Source organism: Symphalangus syndactylus, chromosome 20 (assembly GCF_028878055.3).
Source record: "Symphalangus syndactylus isolate Jambi chromosome 20, NHGRI_mSymSyn1-v2.1_pri, whole genome shotgun sequence".
NCBI lineage: Eukaryota > Metazoa > Chordata > Mammalia > Primates > Hylobatidae > Symphalangus > Symphalangus syndactylus.
In genome coordinates this window covers 38,011,002-38,032,725 of record NC_072442.2, presented here as the reverse complement: position 1 = coordinate 38,032,725, position 21,724 = coordinate 38,011,002, and the positions used below count along the sequence as shown (strand labels likewise).

General features: G+C 51.2%; 2 protein-coding genes across 4 annotated transcripts; one reads left to right on the top strand and one right to left on the bottom strand.

Annotated features, from left to right (window-relative positions):
* The first annotated feature begins 12 nt into the window (after positions 1-12).
* Positions 13-7,770, top strand: PNPO (pyridoxamine 5'-phosphate oxidase). 3 transcript variants are annotated; one of them, XM_055257358.2, is made up of 7 exons: positions 13-330; positions 1,808-1,932; positions 3,114-3,213; positions 4,055-4,108; positions 4,357-4,485; positions 4,802-4,872; positions 5,093-7,770. In XM_055257358.2, the coding sequence occupies exons 1-7, from the start codon at positions 193-195 to the stop codon at positions 5,259-5,261; spliced, it is 786 nt and encodes a 261-aa protein (XP_055113333.1). In that variant the 5' UTR covers positions 13-192; the 3' UTR covers positions 5,262-7,770. The 3 variants fall into 3 exon arrangements, with proteins under 3 accessions (XP_055113333.1, XP_063484895.1, XP_063484896.1); XM_063628825.1 differs by lacking the exon at positions 4,055-4,108 and having other exon boundaries at positions 67-330; XM_063628826.1 differs by lacking the exon at positions 4,357-4,485 and having other exon boundaries at positions 67-330.
* Positions 7,771-10,493: 2,723 nt separating this feature from the next.
* Positions 10,494-11,711, bottom strand: PRR15L (proline rich 15 like). The gene has a single exon (XM_055257369.2). The coding sequence runs from the start codon at positions 11,680-11,682 to the stop codon at positions 11,371-11,373; it is 312 nt and encodes a 103-aa protein (XP_055113344.1). The 5' UTR covers positions 11,683-11,711; the 3' UTR covers positions 10,494-11,370.
* Between the last annotated feature and the right edge of the window lie 10,013 nt (positions 11,712-21,724).

Here is a 21,724-nt window from a genome sequence, read left to right as displayed (position 1 = left end):
ACCTCTCCGTTTCTGTCTCCCTCCTCCGATCCTGGAAACTCATTGGCTCCGAGGACTTAGGACCTGTTAGCTTGGTTGGGGGACTGGCAAATCCTTCCTTCCCCGGGGTAGAAGTCCAGGGTGAGAAATTGGTTCCGAACTCAAAGGAACCCAGCGCCGGGCCACAGCCGGGTCACGTGGCCGGCGGCCCCCATGACGCGCTGGCTGCGGGGCGTCACCGCGACGTTCGGGCGACCTACCGAGTGGCCAGGCTACCTCAGTCACCTGTGTGGTCGCAGTGCTGCCATGGACCTGGGACCCATGCGCAAGAGTTACCGCGGGGACCGAGAGGTGCCGTCGCCAGGGCCAGGCCTCCTGCAGGGGCGGGGGAAAAGGGGTCCCCGGAGTCATCTACAGCGGGGAGGGGAGTAGGAGGAGCCCCTTGGGGCTTCTGGGGCCACCCGGTGGGGCAAGGAGGTTTGGAGATCACCCCCCGTGGGAAAAGGGCGCTTCAAAGACATCCCACCAGGGGAGGAGTTCCAGGGAAACGCAAATGAAGATGGGTTCAAAAGGCAGCCTTTCGTAATGGGTAAGAGCTCGAACTTTGGAGCCTGCCTGGGTTGGAATCCTCAGTTTCCTCATCTGGGAAGTGATAGTACCTGCCTCACGGGGATGTTATGGTCTTAGATGTTTGTAAAGTGCTTAGAACCCTGCTACTCGACAGGTAGCAAGGTCAGATAACTTGCTCAGTCCCACAGCTAGTGATGAATGAATCAGGGGTTCATGTGATGGATGTCAGGACTGTGCTGGGCCTCCCTCAAGGGTGGGGGAAGAGGGGTCCTCGGAGTCATCTACTGGGGGGAGGGGAGTAGGAGGAACCAGCCCCTCAGGGCTTCTGGGGCCACCGCCTGGGGCAAGGAGGTTTTGGGGTCACCCAAACCTCCTTATGCCAGGTGGGCATGGTCATGGGCCCGTCTTTAGGTGGGTACAGTGATAAACAGCTTACAAACTGTTTGACAAAAAAGTAAGTGGAATATGGGGGAAGGCGACAAGCTCAGGGAGGAGGGGAGGAGAAAGCTCTTAGCTTACTGCCTTCAGTACTTTCTGCTGACCACTGGAAAGTTCTTTTCCTTTTCCCTTCTCAGGAGGGGAACCAAGAGAAGCTTTTAGGAATTGGGTTCCAGGGCCCTGGTTGCCAAATCTGGTTGCACGTGGTCATTTCTAGAAATGCTTGTTTAAAATGCAGTTTTTCCAGCCTGGGCAACATAGTGAGACCCTGTCTCTGCAAAAAAATAAAATTAGTCGAGCGTGTTGGAGCGTGCCTGTAATTCCAGCTACTTGGGAGGATGAGGTTGGAGGATCGCTTGAGCTCAGGAAGCTGAGGCTGCAGTAAGCCGAGATCATACCACCGCACTCCAGCCTAGGTGACAGAGTGAGACCCTGTCTAAAAAAAATAAATAAGTAAATAAAAATGCAGTTTTTGATGAAGCCTCAGACCTACTGAATGAGAAATTATGGGGGTGGAGCCCAGAAAGTTTTTTTTATGCTCCCCAGGTGATTCTGATGCACAGACAGTTTTGACACCCATGACATGTAACCCTGATTTATCCATCACTAGCTGTGGGACAGCAAGTTGTCTGACCTTTTTATGCCTGTTTCCTCACCTGTAAAATGGGGCACAGAATCTTCTTACCGCATACTATTTTTTATTTTAAGGTCATTGTCATGAGGACTAAATGAGTTGATTTTTGAAAAGTGACTAGAACAGTGCCAGATGCATAGTAAGCACTATATATGTTTATTAAATGAAATAAATCTCCCTTCCTAGGCATTTGAGGAGACTCATCTGACCTCCCTTGACCCAGTGAAACAGTTTGCTGCCTGGTTTGAGGAGGCTGTTCAGTGTCCTGACATAGGGGAAGCCAATGCCATGTGTCTGGCTACCTGTACCAGGTGGGCATGGCCGTGGGCCCCTCTTTGGGTGGATACATATGAACTAGGAAGCTCATGAAGCTCTCAACTCTGGTTGCCAACTTTATGGTTCCAGCTCTGTTATTAATGTGCTGTGTGGCTTTAGGCAAGATACTTGTCCTCTCTGGGCCTGTGTCCTTACCTGTAAACCAAAGACCAGACCACAAAATTACATTTCAGTGATAAAATTGCAGTGCCTTGTTCATTTCTGCCCTTGATACATCCACACACAACCCTTTGCCTCCCTCATCTCCCCATCTACCTGAGCCCCGTCTGCCATTCAGGAGCTACTTCTCCTGGTGAAGCTCTGTCTCTCTCTCGAAACCTAGCACAGTACTTGACTGTATCATTCCTTTGACAATCATATGCCCTTTGAGACATCACTTGTATTAGCCTGTTATTCAATTCTCCTTGCTAAAGTGCAAGGCCTTGAAGTCAGTGCTCTTGTACTGTGCGAGTGGATATCTCCCAGAGCTCTGAACAGAGGAGCTGATCTCATAGCACCACTGTGATCCCGAAGCATGGGATGATTGCATTATTGTTAGTCCCTGCCCTTAGGGTCTTATGAATTTGCTAGGGCTGTCTTAACAAAATACTATAGACTGGATAGCTTAAACAACAGGAGTTTATTTCCTTATAGTTCTGGTGGCTGGAAGTCCAAGATCAAGGTGCCATCAGGGGTGGTTTCTGATGAGGCCTCTGCTTGGGGTTTGCAGACAGCTGCTTTTTGCCATGTCCTCACACTGCCTTTCCTCTGTGTGTGTGTGTGTGTGTGTGTGTGTGTTGTGGAGGGCAAGGGAGGTGGTTCTGAAGTGTCTCTTCTCTTACAGTGACACCAGTCCTACTGGATTAGGGCCCCACCCCTATGACCTTACTTAACCTTAATTACCTCCATAAGGTCGCCATCTCCAAATACAATCACATTGGGGTTTAAGGCTTTAACATAGGGGTTTGGGGTGACACAATTCAGCCCATAACAGGGCCCCAGGCTGTGGTGTGATACCTCTAGGACAAATCCCCAGGAGCACATGGGAGGGGGCAGCCTGACAGCCCAATAAAGGGGGTGCAGCTGGAGGGGGTGCTGAGACATCCTTTGGGGAGAGGGACTGTAACCAGAGCATCGAAGCAGGCTCTGACCACAGTGCTCTGCTGTTTGCTCCTAGAGATGGAAAACCCTCTGCTCGCATGTTGCTACTGAAGGGCTTTGGGAAAGATGGCTTCCGCTTCTTCACTAACTTTGAGAGTCGAAAAGGAAAAGAGCTGGTGAGTGAAAAGAGCTAGTAATCTTTCGCAGGGTCTGCAGGGTTTGGCTCTTGCCTCCTCAGTCACCTTTTCATGCCACCCCACCCCCCAGTCTAGTTGCTGTCTGTGTGCAGGTGCCCTCCTGCCATGAGGCCTTGGCACTTGCTGTGCTCTCTGCCATAAATGAATGAATGCCCTTTCTAACCAGCCTCACCCCATCAGCCATAACCTGTTCCTTCAGCTCTCAGCCCACATGTTACCTCCTCAGGATGGCCTTCCTTGACTCTGACTCAGACTCAGCCCCTCATGCTGTTTGCTGCCATTATAACTTGCAACTTTCTTTTTTGTCTTTTTCTTCAGTTTGGAACTGAGCATTTATTTGGGTGATTATGTAACTGATGTTTGTCTCCTCTGCTCAACAGTAAGCTCTGTAGGAGTGGAGGCTGCTCTGTTTTATCTCTGCTGTATCCCCCGCATGTCTCCTGTTGTAAGACCCAGAGTGGGCACTTCGCGTGCATTCAGTGAATGAATCCAAAATGAGTAAACCTCCCTAAGTCCATGCCAGCCAAGCATGCATTTCTCAAGACTCACAGATCTGTGGGTGAGAGAAATCACCCAGTCTCACTTTGGAGTCCGACTGGCTTAAACTTAGCTCCACCACTTACTGCAGGAACTTGGGCATGTGACTTAGCCTGTCTCCGTATCTGTGACAATAGGCCTACTTTTAGGGTTTAAATGAGCTCTTATGGTGGATGCATCTGCTGTGGACCTGCACACTACAGCTCTCCTGCCTTTTCCCTGCATGCTGGAGGCCTCCTCTCCCTGTCCTGATGGCTGGCTGTGGATTCTCTTTTACTTCTAGGACTCTAATCCCTTTGCTTCCCTTGTCTTCTACTGGGAGCCGCTTAACCGTCAGGTGAGTGGATTTTCCCAGGACAGCCTGGGATGGGCTGGGTTGGCAGGGCCTGAGTTTATGATTAAGTCTAGTGAAGGTCCCCAGACTGGGCAAACATCCCAGCTGGGCACTCTGCCTCTAAAATAGCCCTCAGTTAGTTGGAGCCAAGAGTGGTGGGGCAGCCAATCGAGCAGAGAGGAACAGGGCCTATGCTGGTAGGGAGGGCAGGTGGCATTGAACGCCATTGACCCAGAGCCATCCCTGAGCAGGTGCGTGTGGAAGGCCCTGTGAAGAAGCTGCCCGAGGAGGAGGCTGAGTGCTACTTCCACTCCCGCCCCAAGAGCAGCCAGATTGGGGCTGTGGTCAGCCACCAGAGTTCTGTGATCCCTGATCGGGAGGTGAGTGGGGTTCCGCTGTAGTCCTCCAGGCGGCGGAGGCTTTGGCTTATCCCCAGAAGCTGTTCCCAGGAGATGCCAGGTTCCTATCTCTCCAGCCCAGTGAAAACAGTGACAAGGACAGTGAGAAGGGAAAGTGGGGGTAGGGAGAGGGGAAATAGGCCTCCTCTGTCCATCTGGCCATCCCGTTGACTGCTCCTGGAGGACAGAGGCCAGTCTGCTCTGCTCACCCATGTCCCCAGCACATATCCCCAGAAAGTCCTTGTTAATGAATCATTGACTGGGCCTGGCCCTTCTTCTAACTCCTTCCCCTGGACAGTATCTGAGAAAGAAAAATGAGGAACTGGAACAGCTCTACCAGGATCAAGAGGTGCCCAAGCCAAAATCCTGGTGAGTGACATCTGGTAGTTCTCTAGGAAGGAACACCAGGCCCCTGTGTTTACTTGAAGCCACCTGCCTGGGGAATCACAGATCTCCTCCTCCCTGGCCACCCTTGTCACATGCATGCCAGCAACTTCCTTCAAGAGGCCCTGGGATGAGGGGTGAGGGTGGGAGAGTGACCTGGCTAGAAAACTCCACAGAGCACTGAAACCTCTGCTTCTCCTTATAGGGGTGGCTATGTCCTGTACCCTCAGGTGATGGAGTTCTGGCAAGGTCAAACCAACCGCCTGCATGACCGGATAGTCTTTCGGCGGGGCCTACCCACAGGAGATTCCCCTTTGGGGCCCATGACCCACCGCGGGGAGGAAGACTGGCTCTATGAGAGACTTGCACCTTAACTCTGGGACCTGCCGGCCCAGAGTGGAGCTAGGGCTAGGTGTCAAGAGAGGGTGTGGGATTGGGACCCAGGCCCTTCTTTCTAAACTCAACCCATTTCCCTCCCTACCCCTTATATTCAGGACTCTTCAGAGCTAATCCTCTAAGTTCTCTGTACTCAGCTGGTTCTCAGTTAGCTGGTCAAGTGGAGTATAATGGTGGCATAGAGAATCACCAATGGAAAATAATTCCATAATTATTTTTTTGACCTTGCCTATGATTGATTAGGATAGCTCCCTCTAGGGGTAGCAGCCGGTGTGACTCCCTTTCTGGTGACAGAGAGGGCCCCAGCAGCCCTGTCTGTTACCATGTGAGTCATACTGGCCAAAGCTTAGTCCCAGCATATGCGCCTGAGCCAACCTGGCCAATCAGATTGTTTTGTCAATAATTTGAAATCTGAACTGGAGAGATCCAGAACCTTGGGAGTCATTGAAGCCAAGTCATTCACAGCAGCCAGGAAACAATAGGAACCAACAGCCTCTGCCTGCTGCTATTGCAATTCCCAGGATCTCTCCTTCCCTGGATCCCTCCCTCCCAGGTCTGGGCTGTGCAGTTCCTCCCCCTGCCTTGAAACACCCCACTATCTCTGTAAAGTCTCTCTCTCTCTTTTTTTTTTTTGACTTAATCTAGCTAGAATCTATTTCTGTTGCTTACAACTTAACTAACTCATTTACGGATAGGACTTTTTTTTCTTTTCTTTTTTTTTTTTTGAGATGGAGTCTCACTCTGTTGCCCAGGCTGGAGTGCAGTGGCGTGATCTTGGCTCACTGCAACCTCTGCCTCCCAGGTTCAAGCAATTCTCCTGCCTCAGCCTCCCAAGTAGCTGGGACTACAGGCACATGCCACCACGGCCAACTAATTTTTGTATTTTTAGTAGAGACGGGGTTTCACCATGTTGGCCAGGATGGTCTCCATCTCTTGACCTTGTGATCCTCCTGCCTCGGCCTCCCAAAGTGCTGTGATTACAGGCATGAACCACCACACCCAGTGAGATGGGGTTTCATTATGTTGGCCAGGCTGGTCTCCAACTCCTGACCTGAAGTGATCCGCCCGCCTTGGCCTCCCAAAGTGCTGGGATTACAGACATGAGCCACCACGCTCGGCCGGGATAGTATATTTTTATAGCACTTCCTCTATTGATTGCTGCCTTCTCTGTGGCTACAAGGGACCCACAGAATTACAAGGAAGTTACAGGGAAGCAGGTTTCATCTCAATATTGGGAGAGATTTCAAACAATCATACCTGCCTGAGAAGGAGTGGGCTGTCACTAGGAATTTTTATTCCCAGTCAGTCAGGAATTTTGTAGAAGGGCTTCATGTGCTGGTACCAATAGGACAGGAAGATTTTAATCAGCTTTACTATCTATGCTTGTTTATGGAAACTGTGTGTATGTATACATACATTTTCCAAAAAGAAAAATTAAATGATTATAGAGATTATGTTTTTCAGACTACTCACATATCTGCTTTCCTTACTCCCCACTTCTGCTGATAATTCCTAGATCATTGGTTTTTCCCCCATACTAGAATTACCTGGGGAGCTTAAAAAACCCTGATGCCTGGGTCCCACCCTCAGAGATGATTGAACCAGCCTGGCCAGCATGGCAAAACCCTGTCTCTACTATGATATGAGTGCAGCCTGGGCACTGGGAAATTTAAAAGCTCGCCAGAGAATTCTGTGCAGCCAAGGTTGAGACCTCCTGGTCTAGAGCTTTGCTATACACAGGGTGGTCCACAAGCCAGGAGCATCAGCATCACTTGGCAGCGCCTTAGAGATTCAGACCCCAGACCCACTGAATCTGACCCTGCATTTTCACTAGACCCCAGGTGATCAGCTACACTAGACTCAACCTCTAAACCATGACCTCCCACCCTCACAGTCTGTGATCCTTTAGTGACCCTCAGCTGAGTCCTGTGCTGAACTGTGTTTGTTCTCCTTGAGCACAAGCCAGCTGACCAGGGGCAGACTGGATGAGCAAGCAACCTGCTGGCTATGGAGAGGAGCCAGGCTGGGTAAATGTTTGCTGTGACTAAGCCAGGATCAAAGAACTGACTGTTGCTTGCACTGGCTGGCATTGAGCTTGCCACTCTGTGAACTGTGCTTCCTTCCCCTGCATGGACCTGTGCCTCAGTCACTATTTTCCGCAGGCCTTCTCCAAGGGCAGCCCTATCCTTGTTTATCCCTCTTAAGCCTGCGTGCAGGAAGGCACATTAACCCTGTGGCCCCCTGCAAGCAGGAGGGTGTCGGGTGCCCTTACCTACCTTGCCCTATTTCTTGTACCGTAGGCTGTGCCGTTCATGAGTAAGTGTATGTGTGTCTGTGTGTGTGTCTAGAAGTGCTGCACCCACCTTGTGTTATTGGAGGTTGTGTATCCCCCTAGCTTTGAGCCTGGTCTCAGATGTTCCTTTTCCGTTCTCTGTCCAGCCATTACTGCCCCAGTCTGTAATAAAAGCCTGTCAGCCGTGCACTTTATTGATGTTCAACCCGGCCTGGTCTCCCTCAACCCCCAAGGCGGGGACTTGGGGACTTTAAGCGACTTTCCTGCCCCCTCACTTCTCTGCACCATGTAGGCAGTACGTCCAGCAGGGGGAGCCCGCCACCCAAGGTCGGCCCCTTCCGGGCAGTGAAAGCCACTTCTAGCCGGCCTCCCCTGCCTCCCGCTTCATCCGCTTGGGCCGCGTCCCAGTGAAACTGTGGTCGATAACCCGTAGCCTCTCCCGGTTCCCGCACATATTTGCGCTCTCGGTTCCTCCTCCTCCCCTGTTCTCATGAAAACTTGCAGTGGCCTCACTCTGCTTCCCTGGGCAGCCAGATCTCTCTTTGGCTTCTAGTACCTACCCCACATCCATCCGGCCCCCCAGCTTAGAAACGTGTGGACTTTACCTAGAAGATGGAGCCGGGGTCAGCATGCAAGGGGCAGAGGGGCTGTGGATACTCTCACCCAGAGGGGTAATGGTGATACTGGAGGAGTTGGCAGTACAGTGCCAGTATTATCTAGAACCTTAGGTGGGTGGCCCAGGGGCCATCCTTATCCCCCACCTCAGGGAAACCGAGAATGGGCGGATGTGGGAGATGCCTATAGTCTAGGGTCTTAGGGGACACTCAGCTTCAAAGCTGGTTGGCTTTATCCAACTGCTTCCAGAGTTTGTCCAGTCCCCTCAAGTGATGCTCACCTCCCAGGATCCTAAGACCCAGAAGTTGCTCCCTCCCCTCCCAACTTCCCCTTCTGCAGAAGGTGTCAGTGCTTTTATTTGTTCCAAGCTTCAGTTTCCTGTTCCCGTAGCAGATGAGAATCAAGAGTGGAAGGTGGCTGTGTGGGACAGTGGTCACATGTACAAGCTGGCTCTGGCTTCAGTCGCAGCTGTACCACTGCCAGCACCTGGCCCCCAGGATGAGTGATTTAACTTCTAAGCCTCAGCCAACTTGTCTGAAAAATGGGGATAATGACAGCACCTGTCTCAGGTGATGATAGGATTAAATGAACAACCTTAGGGAGGACTTGTTCTAGGGGCCGCCTGCCATAAACACCCTATAAATGTTAGCTATTAACACTGGGCAGGGCTGCAGTGTAGGGAAAGTCTGAGATGCTCTGTGGAGGCCTCATGGATTAAGTAATTGGTGAGACCCTAGAAAGTTCCGTGTAGTGGGAAGGGGTAGGGGAAAGAGGCTTTGGGAAAGGCAGCACCCCTGAGCCTGCCTTCCATCCCTCCAGCTCCTGGTCTCCCTTACTCATCATTTGAGGTCCCCCTGGCCGGAGTGAGGCCCCTAACAAAGGCTCCCTTGTATAGGTCTGTTTGTTTCAGTAATAAATTCCCTGAGCAACAGCTCCTGGGGTGAGGTGGCCCAGCAGCCTGCCAGGAGCTGACCTGGAAGCCGCAGGACCACATTGTTTAGTGGCCACCTTGGTCTCTCCCTGTGTTTCTACCATGAGCTCCAGAGATTTGGCCAACATTTTTTTAGTTCCCAGCTCTTACAGCTTGAGAAAGAGCTGGACCTAACCTCATAAAATGACAGCTTTCTCCTCTTTCTTATTTATTTATTTTTGAGATGGAGTTTTGCTCTTGTTGCCCAGGCTGGAGTGCAATGGAGCTATCTCTGCTCACCGCAACCTCGGCCTCCTGGGTTCAAGTGATTCTCCTGCCTCAGCCTTCCAAGTAGCCGGGATTACAGGCATGTGCCACCACACTCGTCTAATTTTGTATTTTTAGTAGAGACAGGGTTTCTCCATGTGGGTCTTGAACTCCCTACCTCAGGTGATCTGCCCGCCTCAGCCTCCCAAAGTGCTGGGATTACAGGCATGAGCCACTGTGCCCAGCCTCTCTTATTTATTAATTTTTTTTTTCCTAGAGATAAGACCTAGTTCTGTCACCCAGGTTGTAGTGCAGTGCCACAATCATGGCTCACTGTAGTCTTGAACTCCTGGACTCAAGCAATCCTCCCACCTCAGCCTCCCAAGTAGATAGGACTACAGGCATGTGCCACCACAGTCAGCTACTTTTTGTTTGTTAGTTGTTTTTTTTTTAGGCATGGGGTCTCGCTATGTTGCCTAGGCTGGTCTCAAACTCCTGGGCTCAAGCAATCCTCCCACCTCAGCCCCCAAAGTGCTAGGATTACAGGCCGGAGCCACTATACCCACCTTCTCCTTTTTCTTAAACCAAAGCTGTGGGGTATGGTGGAGTTCCTTATAAAGGAAGGGGGAAGGAAGCTAGTATTAAACTGAGCGCTTACTATGCGACCTCTCATAGGCCACTTAATACTGACCACTCCCTATGAGATAGGTATTATTTCAGCCCCCTTTTACAGAAGAGGAAACTGAGGCTCAGAGTACAAGCAAATGTTCCCAAGGTCACCCAGCTACTAAGGGGTAGAGCCAGAATTTGAATCTTAATCCCAAACCAAACCACTGAAACTTTGGGGTCAATCACCAAAGGTCTGCCCTACTCTCTTAGAGCACCTGATGGCCTTTCTGTTGACCGGAGAGAGCTGACCACTGAGGTGTAACTAGCTCCTTCTGCTCCCCCATCCCCATACTAAGGCTAGTTTGATGGTAAAAATTAGTGACCCAGTTCCTACATTGTCACACCTGGGAACCCTTCCTGAAGCTTGAAAGGAACAGTTTGAGCACAAAGGTCCACTTTACTTACACGAAGGAAGATAAAGGCATGAGAAACAGTCATCTCAATAAATGCAAGACATGAGCATAAAAGAGGTTCTCTGCTTTTCCAGCGTTGTTATTACAGAGAGAAACCTACAATTATTTTGTTAAACAAAATTCAAGGCTCCAGGACTCATCTCTGGAGCTGATATGTCTTAAATACTATTATAGTAGGGGAGGGAGAGGAGAAAATTCCCCACCCACTCCCCCAATTTGGCCCGTGTAGCTTCCCTTCGAGGGTGTGTGACTTGCCACCTGCAAAAGTCATGGCCAAAACAGGAACCAACAGGCCAAACTACCATCAATCTAGTCTTCTACAGCACCCTAACAGAGTGCCAGGGTCCTCTGCCCCCTCCATACCTGAGGGCAAAGTTCCAGGAAGTTTACTGCCGGTGTTAGGAGGTGAGCTCAAGTTTAGTGTCTCTGCCTCTGGCTCCACAGAAACCAGCCCCTATCACGTGGCTTCTGGAAAATGTGCCCTCCTCAGGATTGGTCCAGGGAGTAGTCACAGGTAGAGAAAGTAAAGGGAGCAGCAATTGAAACTCACCCTTGACCCTGTGTCCAGTAAGGAGGTGAAGTCTGTCTGGCTCACTCTCTCCATTCCCTGCCATGCCCACCTCCCTGCTGGCCCTGCCATTACTTCAAGGAGGGCTGTTCCTCCTGGGTGAGAGTTTTCACCCTTGAACTAGAGTGCCTTTGTATGTGGTCAGGGGGAGGGTGGAAGACCCTGGGATCTCCCAGGCCTTACAAAAGTGGAGGCACATAAATACAAACCTAAAAACCAGCCATTTCCTGCCAGCAGGTATCAACTGCCCCCGCAACTTCAGCTATGGCCAAAGAGGCCAGCATGGCAAGGTCCTGTCTCAGATCTGGCTGATGGCAGGGAGCCAGGAGGTGCTAGCACCCTCCTCAGCCCTTCACTTTGATGACCGTCCTTCCTCATGATCATCAAAGAGGTTAGGGTTCTCTGCCAGCGTGGCTCTCACTTTCTTCTTCTCCTTGAAGCGTCCTGAGTTGGAGACCTTGACGTGCTTGCCCTTTGTGCTCTTGTCCACAATCTTCTCCAGGCGGGTGCTAAAGTCGCTGTTGGGGCCTCCAGTGTCAGGCCTTGGGGGTTCTGCATCTCCCTCTGTTTGGGCATAGGTGTCAGGGATCTCATACAGCACCTTGGGAGTGGATTTCTTTTTCCGGAGGAAAGTCAGCTTCCACCAACCAATTTCAGTCGTCATGGCGCTGCCTAAGCCAAGGGTGGGGCTTTCTGCTGGAGCAGGGTGGGGGAGACAAAGGAGTCAGTGGGAAAAGGGGGTGGATGCCTTTGGACCAGCTTGCTGCAGACTCCTAATCATGGGCTGTTTTAAGAATTAAAGAAAGGGCTGGGCATGGTTCCTCATGCCTATAATCCCGGCACTTTGGGAAGCCAAGGCAGGTGGATCACCTAAGGCCAGGAGTTCAAGACAGGCCTGGCCAATGTGGTGAAATCCCAGCTCTACTAAAAACACAAAAATTAGCTGGGCGTAGTGGCACGCATCTGTAATCCCAGCTACTCGGGAGGCTGAGGCAGGAAAACCACTTGAACCCAGGAGGCAGAGGTTGCAGTGAGCTGAGATCACACCACTGCACTCCAGCCTGGGTGACAGAGCGAGACTGTTTAAAAAAAAAAAAGAAGAAGAAGAAGAATTAAAGAAAGAATTTAAGGTAGGGCTGAATAAACCCAAGATTCAGCTCAGTGGGGTGACACAATTGCTTTTGGAGAGTGTGAGACAAGAAAAGGGTCAAAGTCAAGGTCAAGACAGGGAAGCCACTTGCCAGACAGAGAGGCAGTGGGACAGGCACACACCATTGCCCTGCAGGGTTGTCGGGAGCTTTGAGGTAATTCCTGCCAGGCCCCTCAGGGCCACAGGCAGGTGGACAGCTTGCCTGAGTCACACAGCATCCAGGCCTTTGATGCTCTTCCCAAACTTCCCACTATACCACCAGACCCTGCTGCCAGGCATGGGCAGACCATTGACTGGTAGCATAGGGAGGGAAACGCCCTGTGCATTTTGCTTGGAATTCATTACAAAATTAAATATAATTAGTGACATTCCAAGCAATTTGAACTTCCCAGTGGTGACCAGCAGGGCTAAAGTAGCTGCTGGGCTGTTCCTAAGGCAGGAGTCAGAACCTCAGGCTGGGAGTGGGAAGTCCTGGGGGCTGTCCTAGCCTCATGACCTGGCAAGCTACCACCTCTCTGGGCCTCAGTTTCCTCACCCATCCCATCCAGCGCTAGCATTTAGCTCTACTGTTAATCCCTGCCCACAGAGGTAACCATGCATTGCAAAGTAAAACTTATGATAATGGAAATAATTACTAAGGGATGGTTCCCTTTCCCCACCAAGCTTCCACAAGGACAGGAGTTGGAAGGGGAGCTAAAAAGGCAGAAAGCAGTTAGAAGGATCCCAGAAGTACAGGGAAGACATGGTCATCACAGGTTGTACATTTCAGGGTGGGGCTTGGGGCTGAAATCCAGGCTTCTCCGCTCACAGGCCACGTGCCCTGCCATGGAGCTGCCTTCCCTGGGGGCCTCAATCTTTGACTAATTTCCACAAAAGTACTGTCTGAGATAGCGGAACTTCTGGGAGAGGAGGTTGCCTGGACATCATTGATAGCTGGGGTATGTAAGATAGAAGCAGATGACAGTCTGCTAGATGAAGGAAGATCAATGACAGAACAGGTAGAGGAACACTGATGACTGGTGAGGTCAGTGGTCTTGTTCTCAGGATGCCTAACTGCCGGCTGTGAAAGCTCCCAGGAAGGATGGCGCAGCCAGTGTACACCAGAAAGCTAGAGGGTATCACCTCCTTTTAAAAACTGGAGGTGTTCACTACATTTTTGAAAAAGACCAGAAAGACACTCCAAATGATTAATAGTGCCTTTCTTTCTTTTTTTTTTTGAGACAGAATCTTGCTCTATTGCCCAGGCTGGAGTAAAATAGTATGATCTCGGCTCAACACAACCTCCACCTCCCAGGTTCTGGGATTACAGGCATGCGCCACCATGCCCGGCTAATTTTGTATTTTTAGTAGAAATGGGGTTTCTCCATGTTGGTCAGGCTGGTCTCGAACTCCTGACCTCAGATGATCCGCCCGCCTCAGCCTCCCAAAGTGCTGGGATTACAGGTGTGAGCCAAAGCGCCCAGCCCAATAGTGCCTTTCTTTATGCAGGAGTAGAGAATGCTTTCTCTTCTCTAGTTTTCTGATCTGGAATTTCCATAATGTACATATAGATTATTTTAGGGGTGGGGGGGCATATCAAATTTAGGAAAGAGGAGAGCACGATGCAGGCCTAGGTTTTACGATGAGCAGAATGCCTGCATCCATACCCCTCATGCTCTGGTCTCCTGCTCCCCACCCCCTCCCTCAGAGCACACAGCCGGTGAATTCCTTCCCACCTCTCTGACTGGGAAGCAGCTCCCACATTGCCAGCTCTGTCCCTTTAGCTGTCAAGTAGCAAAAGAAGCTAAGGGGAGATCTTGTGCAGCTCCCACTCAGAAAGTGAAGGAGCGGTGACAGGGGCTCGATAAATACCTCCAGGGCACCCTGGAGAGGTGAGCACACCTAGGGACAGCCTGAGAGGTTTGCTTTGGCAGCTTGCCCCACCTGGGCTCAGCACAGCATTGTACAGAACTTAGTGTTCCAGAATGGATTTCTGGAAGGAGGTGGGGGAGAGCAGAGAAGGAGGAACAGGGCACTTGCTTGGTCTGTGGGTGCCCGAGTCACTGCCTTGTCTGGAATGAGGCCCACAGCCCCACCACTGCCCATTTGGGGCTGCCAAGGAACTTGGGGAATGGAAGAACAGAAGATCCAGCTCCTGAGACTATCATAACCACCAGATTTTCTAGCTCCAGAGAGAAAAGGGCTTCGCCTGTGCCCATTAAAATTCACCTGTTTTAACAGGCATTTCAAGTTGGCAAACCTGGGGCTTAACTCTCCTTGGCATAAAGAGAGCCACAGATCATGAGGAACTTGTCAGCAAACTGTAGAGATGGGAACAGCCCTTGTGCCCTGCCCTGGGGCCTCCAACAAGGCATCAGCTCTGGTGCCCTTGCATCCTAGCCTTGTACTCTGGTCTCTCTAGAATACTCTGCCAGAGGCCAGGTGCGATGGCTCAAACTATAATCCCAGCACTTTGGGAGGCTGAGGCAGGAGGATTACTTGAGGCCAGGAGCTCAAGACCAGCCTGACCAACATGGGGAAACCCCATCGCTACTAAAAATACAAAAACACAAAAAATTAAGCGGATGTTGTGTCGTATGCCTGTAGTCCCAGCTATTCGGGAGGCTGAGGCACGAGAATACCTTGAACCCAGGAGGCAGAGGTTGCAGTGAGCTGAGATCATGCCACTGCATTCCAGCCTGGGCTACAGAGTGAGACTCTGTCTCAAAAAACAACAACAACGACAAACGAGAATACTCTTTTTGCCAGGCCTTCCTGTCTCTTCTGCCCAGGAGGACATGTGGGCACCAGTAAGCAGGTGTTTGCCCCATTAGACAAGCCTGACTTATGGAAATCTGAGTTTGCAAAACAGAAAAATTAGTGGACTATTCTTTGTTTTACAAAATAACCCAGCTGTAGGATCTGTAAGTAGTCATCATAAAAGATAGTGTAAAGTCTGATTTGCTTTAAAAACAAGCAAACAAAAAAGGTGATGTGATATCCAAACTTCCCAGTTTCTCAAAGTTGCAAAGAACAAGATATCTACAGCCGCCTGCCTGTGCCTCATCACAGAGGGCTGAAAGGGGTTGGGGGAGTGGGGGCAGGTGCTTGGGACTTCAAACAGACCCAGCATTTGGTGACACATGGTGGGCCCTGCAGTTCACTCGTGCAGGTTCCTGAGCTGGCCAAGCTAAGGGCTGGGCCCTTGCCCTGGGGCCCTGCAATCCAGGGATGATGGAAATCAGCCCCTGAGGATGCCAGCTTCACCTCCGCTGTTTGCAAAGCTTTGGGGCCATGAAGGGCCTCATGGGACAGCCTGCCACCCCCTGTCTTTGGTGTCCAGCGCTATAGCATGCACATGGGTGTCCCAGGACAGGCCCCTCCATCCCAGCTGGGTTCTGTGAGCTGCTCTGAAGGGCTTTGCCCAGACTGAGCCAGGCCCCTCCTGAGCTGGGTCAAGTTAACCATTGACTGGGGCAGAGGTGGAGGGGCAGGGGGCCAGATAGGGGAAGCAAGTCAGCTAATATGTTGTAAGACAAAACCCCAGAATTCCCTCCCCCATCCCTCTGCAGGGCCCCGATGGCACTTAGGGGGCCTGCAGGATGAGACAGGGGTACCCTGGATAGGAATGGGGAGATGTTCCTACCAGACAGCTGGAAAAATGCTCCAGACTGGGGGGTCAGAAGGGTGGGCTCCAGCTCAGCAAGGGTTAACAGAAAACTACTCAGCAGGAGCTCTGTTTGAGGCCTGGACTGACTCCAAGAGGCCAGTGGGATGAGTCTTGAGTGGAGACCAGGTTAGAGGCCTGGGCTCCTCCTTCCTGCTGGGCTTGTCAGCCATGGAGGCAGAACTAGGTGCTTTGACTGGGGTCTATGCCTTGGTTTCCCCACCCACCAGCCCTCTGCCTGTACCTGTAATCCCGACTGCTCCAGGCTGGAGGTGAGACCTTTCCTAGAGAAGCAGTTGAGTGTAGGAGCTGCCTGGGAGGGTGAGACTCAGGAAGGAAGTGGTGCCTCCGGGGTGCTGTATCAGGCAAGGCTCAGCCAGGAGAGGTGGGTAGAAGCAGCTGCACGTCAGGTGCAAGAGAAACAGGTGCAGGAGCTGGTACCTGCTCTGCTGCAGCTCCTGGAGTCAAGGTGAACCTGAAACCCAGCCCCTCCCGGCTAAGTAAACAGAAGCAGAGGCCGGCTCAAGCTGATGAATATTCATCACGCCAGAAATCCAATCCCAGCGCCTCTGCATCCACCCAGAAGCCAGGGTTCTCCAGGGACCGCCACGCAGGAGGAGGGAATCCCAAGGGAGATCTGGGGTCAGGGAGCACAGGAGGCTCTCGCTCAGTTTCCCCACTCTTGGGTGTCTGGTTGCACTCCCCAGCTATAGCCAAGGTCACCCCAACCATTTCATCTTCTGAGGAGGCGCAGACCCCTCTCTAGCACAGACCACCACCTGGATGTTGCCCAGGGCACAACCAGGAAAGAGTTAAGGGCTGCTGCTTCCATTGGCAGGCTGGGTAGGACGGGGTGCACCCCAGCTTCCTTTGAACTCCCTGAGTCGAAACCAGTCCCGGTTAAACTGGTTGGCAGACCGGTTCCCAGGCTGTCCCTCCCCTGCCTGAAGCCTCAAAGTGGGGACTGGGTTGGGGGCTGTGGCTTCCTCCTGACCTGAAGAGCCCCTCCTCGAAATCTCCCTAGGGAGAAAAAAAAAGGGCACAGCCTCCCCTCGGGCCAGGTTCTCCAGACCCACCACAACCTCAATCATCGTCATCCCTCTCCCACTTTGCTTGGAGGTGGGCTTCAAGGCCCTTGAGGTCTTATGCAGAATTCCATGTTTGGGGGCAGAGGGGCATTGCTTTTTCTGCATAGATTATACTTTTATCAGACTCTCAAAGAGACCTGTGACAGTCTCCCCACTAGCAAAGTGCCACTGGCTTCAACTCCTCCCAGATGTCCTGCAGTCTATTGAAAGGGCCTTCCTGGGTATTATAAAGTTGGCAAAACCTGGAGCAAGTTCTCAAGGAAAGGAGAGATGGGTCCCTAGTGAGGCTGGAAGAGAAGGAAAGGCAAGAAGGCAGGGGATGGGCACACGGTTGGGGACAGGGGTAGAGTGTGTGCGCACAGGGGCCATCATCCTCACTGATCTGCAGTCTCACTGACCCTGCAAACCCACCATCGGCCAAGCCTGTGTGCAGCCCTCAGCCAGGGCTGCTCTTGCAGATGGCTCCATGCTTGGGGAGCGTTGTTTTGCAGCCACCCGGAGGTGGCCTGTCCTATTTGCGCTAGCATTCTCTCTCCCCTCGGATGGGCATCGCTGGAGAGTGGAAAACATCTGCTACATACTCAGTGTCTCTGCCACTTCCTGGGCCCAGTGCTACCAGCTTAGGTGCCCAATCCACCCACCGGCTACCTTCCTCCATGGACCGGGTGTGCGTGTCAGGCAAAGAGTGAGGCACGGGGTAGAGAAAAGGCATAAAATTCCCCCTTTCCCTGGCTCTCCCTCTAAGTTACATTTGAAATCCCAGCTCACCAACTCTTAAAGTTGTCCCCCATCTCCAATCCTGCTTCCACTCACTCCAGCTTCTGATGGCCTCTTGGGTTTGTATTCTTCTCCATCTGAAATAGCCCCCCTTCCCTTAAAATGTCCTTGGGTGGGCAGTCCTCCAAAGCCTGCCCACAGCCCACAGCAGAACCCGCTTGGCCTGGCTCTCCTAGGATGGGGCCTCTGCAGCCTCCTCTCGTGCCCACCCACACCTGCCAACTCTCCCTGAACACTAGGCCCTTCTCTGCCTGCCTTTGTAGGCAAGAGGCTGCCTTAGAAGGGTGAGATTAGGAGTGCTGGCTGTGCTCTTGGGTAACAATGTCCTTCCCATCACCTGTGTGACCCAAGACAAACTCCTTTTCATCCCTTTATAACTGAATTAATGATCACACCTCCCACCCCGCCAGGAGTTTTCTTGTTTCCCCTTCTGTGTTCCCATAGAACCTGCTCATATACTTCTATTTAACACGATATATATACCATGATTGATTTCCACTTATAGACTTTTAGCTCTTAGAGCCCAGAATTATGTATCACTGATCCAGACGGGACATACAATAGGTACTTATGCAAGCTTGAAAACACAAATGAGAAACAGAAACATTGTTTTTACCCAGAGAAACTTAATGTAGCCAATTGCTTTGTCCCACTCTCCCTGGGGCAGGTAGTGCAAGAAAACCCATTTATTTGCCTTCTTGTGGTTCCAGCCACAGCTGGCTTGCTGACATGCTGTCACCTCCCTGGGGGTTGATTCTAGTTGAAGGATATAATTTTGCAAGGTCCCCTGCCTCTAGTGCAAAGGACACACAGCTGTCCCAGAAAGGTGCCCACAGCCTCCTAGATCTGTCACTTTCTATAAAAGCCTGGTCTACTCAGAGTGGATATCTGGTTCAGAAGACAAAAACTCCTTCCAGCTCAGGTGTTGGGAAGAGACCAGAAGGCTAGTGGGATGGGCTTTGGTCTGAGGGACAGTAACTCAGAGTCAGGTCCCCGTTCCCCATCCATAAAAGAAAGGGCTTGCCCTGGAGGTACTCATTCCCCGTGCCTCGGAGATCCAGCCTCTCTGATGTCTGAGCCCAGGGGAGCAGATTCCTGTTCTTTTGGCTCTACACTCGAGAAGGAGCCCCCATAAGTGCCATGGCAGGCCCACCTGTGGCTCTACCTTCCCAAGTGCCACCAGGACCAGATGCAGGTGTGAGGACCTAGCGCATTACCAGGGAGGGGCCAGCCTGGGAAGTCAGGCACAACCCCTGGCCTTCAGGGCATTTATTTCTGGGAGGAGCAGGGCTGGGAGGAAAGTTTGAGATAAGGCTGTGAGCTACGAATATAACTCCTCACGTACAGGCCACTTCATTGCTTTATAAAAATTTTCACCTTTGGCCAGGCGCAGTAGCTCACACCTGTAATCCCAGCACTTTAGGAGACTGAGGCAGGCAGATCACCTGAGGTCAGAAGTTCGAGACCAGTCTGACCAACATGGAGAAACCCCATCTCTACTAAAAACACAAAATTAGCTAGGCATGTTTGTGCATGCCTGTAATCCCAGCTACTTGGGAGGCTCAGGCAGGAGAATCGCTTGAACCTGGGAGGCGGAGGTTGCAGTGAGGCGAGACTGCACCATTGCACTCCAGCCTGGGCAACAAAAGTAAAACTCTGTGTAAAAAAAAAAAAAAAATTCACCTTTAAGCACACCTTCCTAAAACTAGGTTTCAGTGTAACATGCTATATACATGCAGTGTGCACGTTTTCAGAAATGTGTTCTTGTTGAGTAAAGCAAGTTAAATTCACCTAAGGGAGCCCCAAGGACCTTGGTGCCCTTTTGGGGTGCACAATCATGGGGCCCCATTGCATTACAAATCTAATCGGCCTGGCATATCCATCCCATTTTGCTGACCTCTGCCCAGCAAGTAGATCTAGGCTTCTGGAATATTTCTTCCCTAAAACAGGGAGAAGAAAGGTGCTGCCATTCTCCTCAGCTCTCCCCGTTCTCTGGAAGGCCAGGAGATTCGAGATCCTGGGGGCGTCCAGCCTGGTGGAGGTGACAGGTGGGGCAAGACCAAAGATCAGTCTCTGGTGGGCTAACGCCAGGTGCAGTGGGGAGGCGGGGGCAGGCAGAAGCTGCATTCTGATCTGAGATGGGTGGTGGGGCTGCCATTGGAGGGGCTTTCTCCTTGTTTTCGTGCGAGGCGTTCCCTTCAAGGAGATCTCAGCAGGGAGTGGGGGTATGAGCAGCCAATATTAGGAGGACTGTGTTCCAGGCACTCTTCCAAATGTTCCATAGGTGTGAACTCTTGATCCCCATAGCTGCCCCTTAAGGTGGATTCTCTAACCGAGTACACCCATTTGCACCCCCTCAGCAATTTTCCTGTTGCTGTTTGCATTCGTTTCCTGTGGCTGCCATGAGTTACCATGAACTCCATGGCTTGAAACAACAGAAATGGATTCGTCTGACCTATCCAGTAAGTCAGAAGTCAGAAATGAGCTTAACTGGTCAAGACCAACGAGTTGCCAGTGCTGTGATCCCTCTGGAGGCTCCGGGGAGAACCTGTCCTTGACCCTTCCAAGCTCCTGGTGACTGCAGGCACTCCTGGGCTTGTGGCCACATCACTCCAATCTCTGCCTCCTTTGTTTTCACTTCCGTGGGTTTGGCTAAACTCCCTCCACCTCTCTCTTATAAGGACACTTGAGATGGCATTTAGGGTCCACCCAGATGATCCAGGATTCTCTCATCTGAAGAAGTTTAACATAATCACATGTGCAAAGAGGCTTTTTCCAAATAAGGTCCCACTCATAGCTTCTGGAGATTTGACATGGTTATCTTTGGAGAGATCATTTTTCAGCCTTCCACGTTCTTCATTCAGACCACCTCTCTGTATTGTCAGGCATAAGTGTGCTTCCTACATCCTTTTTCAGGGAAGGACTTGCTGCCGGGTCACAGGAGTATGGTCAGCAGTTGGCCATCAGCTCCTTCAAGGTCTATCTCAGCGACAGAAAGCCACCTTGCCCGAGGGCTACCATTCTGGAGCAGCATACTTCTAGGGATATAAAAGCCCAGCTATTTCAACCCCATGAAGGACATTCTCGGGGCAATATTCACTCAGAGGCCCCCACCACATTGACTAAAGCTTTGCTGGGCCTGCAGTGCAGTTGGATTTCTGCCTCTGCCCAGCACTGCTTCCATCTGGTTCCTCTCACAAGAAATGATTCCTAATAAACATCTTGCCCCCCAAACCACCACCTACTTCTGTAGAATGCAACCCATGACACAGACATTTCCATTTTTACCAGTATGATGGAAGTGAAGTGGTCTTCTTCATGTTATTTATTTATTTATTTATTTATTTATTTATTTATTTATTTAGAGATGGAGTCTCGCTCTGTTTCCCAGGCTGGAGTGCAGTGGTGCCATCTTGGCTCACTGCAATCTCCATCTCCCAGGTTCAAGCAATTCTCCCACCTCAGCCTCCTGAGTACCTGGACTTACAGGTGGGCACCAACACACCCAGCTAATTTTTGCATTTTTAGTAGAGACGGGGTTTTACCACGTTGGACAGGCTGGTCTGGAACTCCTGACCTCAGATGATCCGCCCACCTCGGCCTCCCAAAGTGCTGGGATTACAGGTGTGCACCATTACACCCTGCCCATGTCCTTTATATTTGCATTTCCCTAGTGTACTGGATTGAATAGTGTCCCCGAAAATTCATGTCCACTCAGAACCCCAGAATGTGACCTGCATTGGAACTAGGGTTTCCAGATGTGGTTTTCAGATGTAGTCATCCTGGGTTAGTGTAGGCCCTAAGGCTGGGGAGTAGTGTCCTTACAGGAAGAATGTCATGTGACAATGAAGGCCATGTGACAATGGAGGTACATGCAAGCCAAAGACACCAAGGCCTGCCAGCAGCCACAGAAGCCAGGAGAGAGGCACAAACAGCATCTCCTCTGCAAGGAATCAACCATGCTGACACCTGGATTTCAGACTTCAAGCCTCCAGAACTGTGAGAGTAAATTTCTTTTTTTTTTTTTTTTTTTTTGTTTTTTGGG

Excerpts from the sequence above, each read along its gene's own strand:
- PNPO (XM_055257358.2), top strand. The coding sequence starts at position 193 with ATGACGCGCTGGCTGCGGGGCGTCACCGCGACGTTCGGGCGACCTACC. Across the intron at positions 3,214-4,054 it reads GTCGAAAAGGAAAAGAGCTG|GACTCTAATCCCTTTGCTTC; the intron begins GTGAGTGAAAAG and ends TTTTACTTCTAG. Across the intron at positions 4,486-4,801 it reads CTGTGATCCCTGATCGGGAG|TATCTGAGAAAGAAAAATGA; the intron begins GTGAGTGGGGTT and ends TCCCCTGGACAG.
- PRR15L (XM_055257369.2), bottom strand. The coding sequence starts at position 11,682 with ATGACGACTGAAATTGGTTGGTGGAAGCTGACTTTCCTCCGGAAAAAG.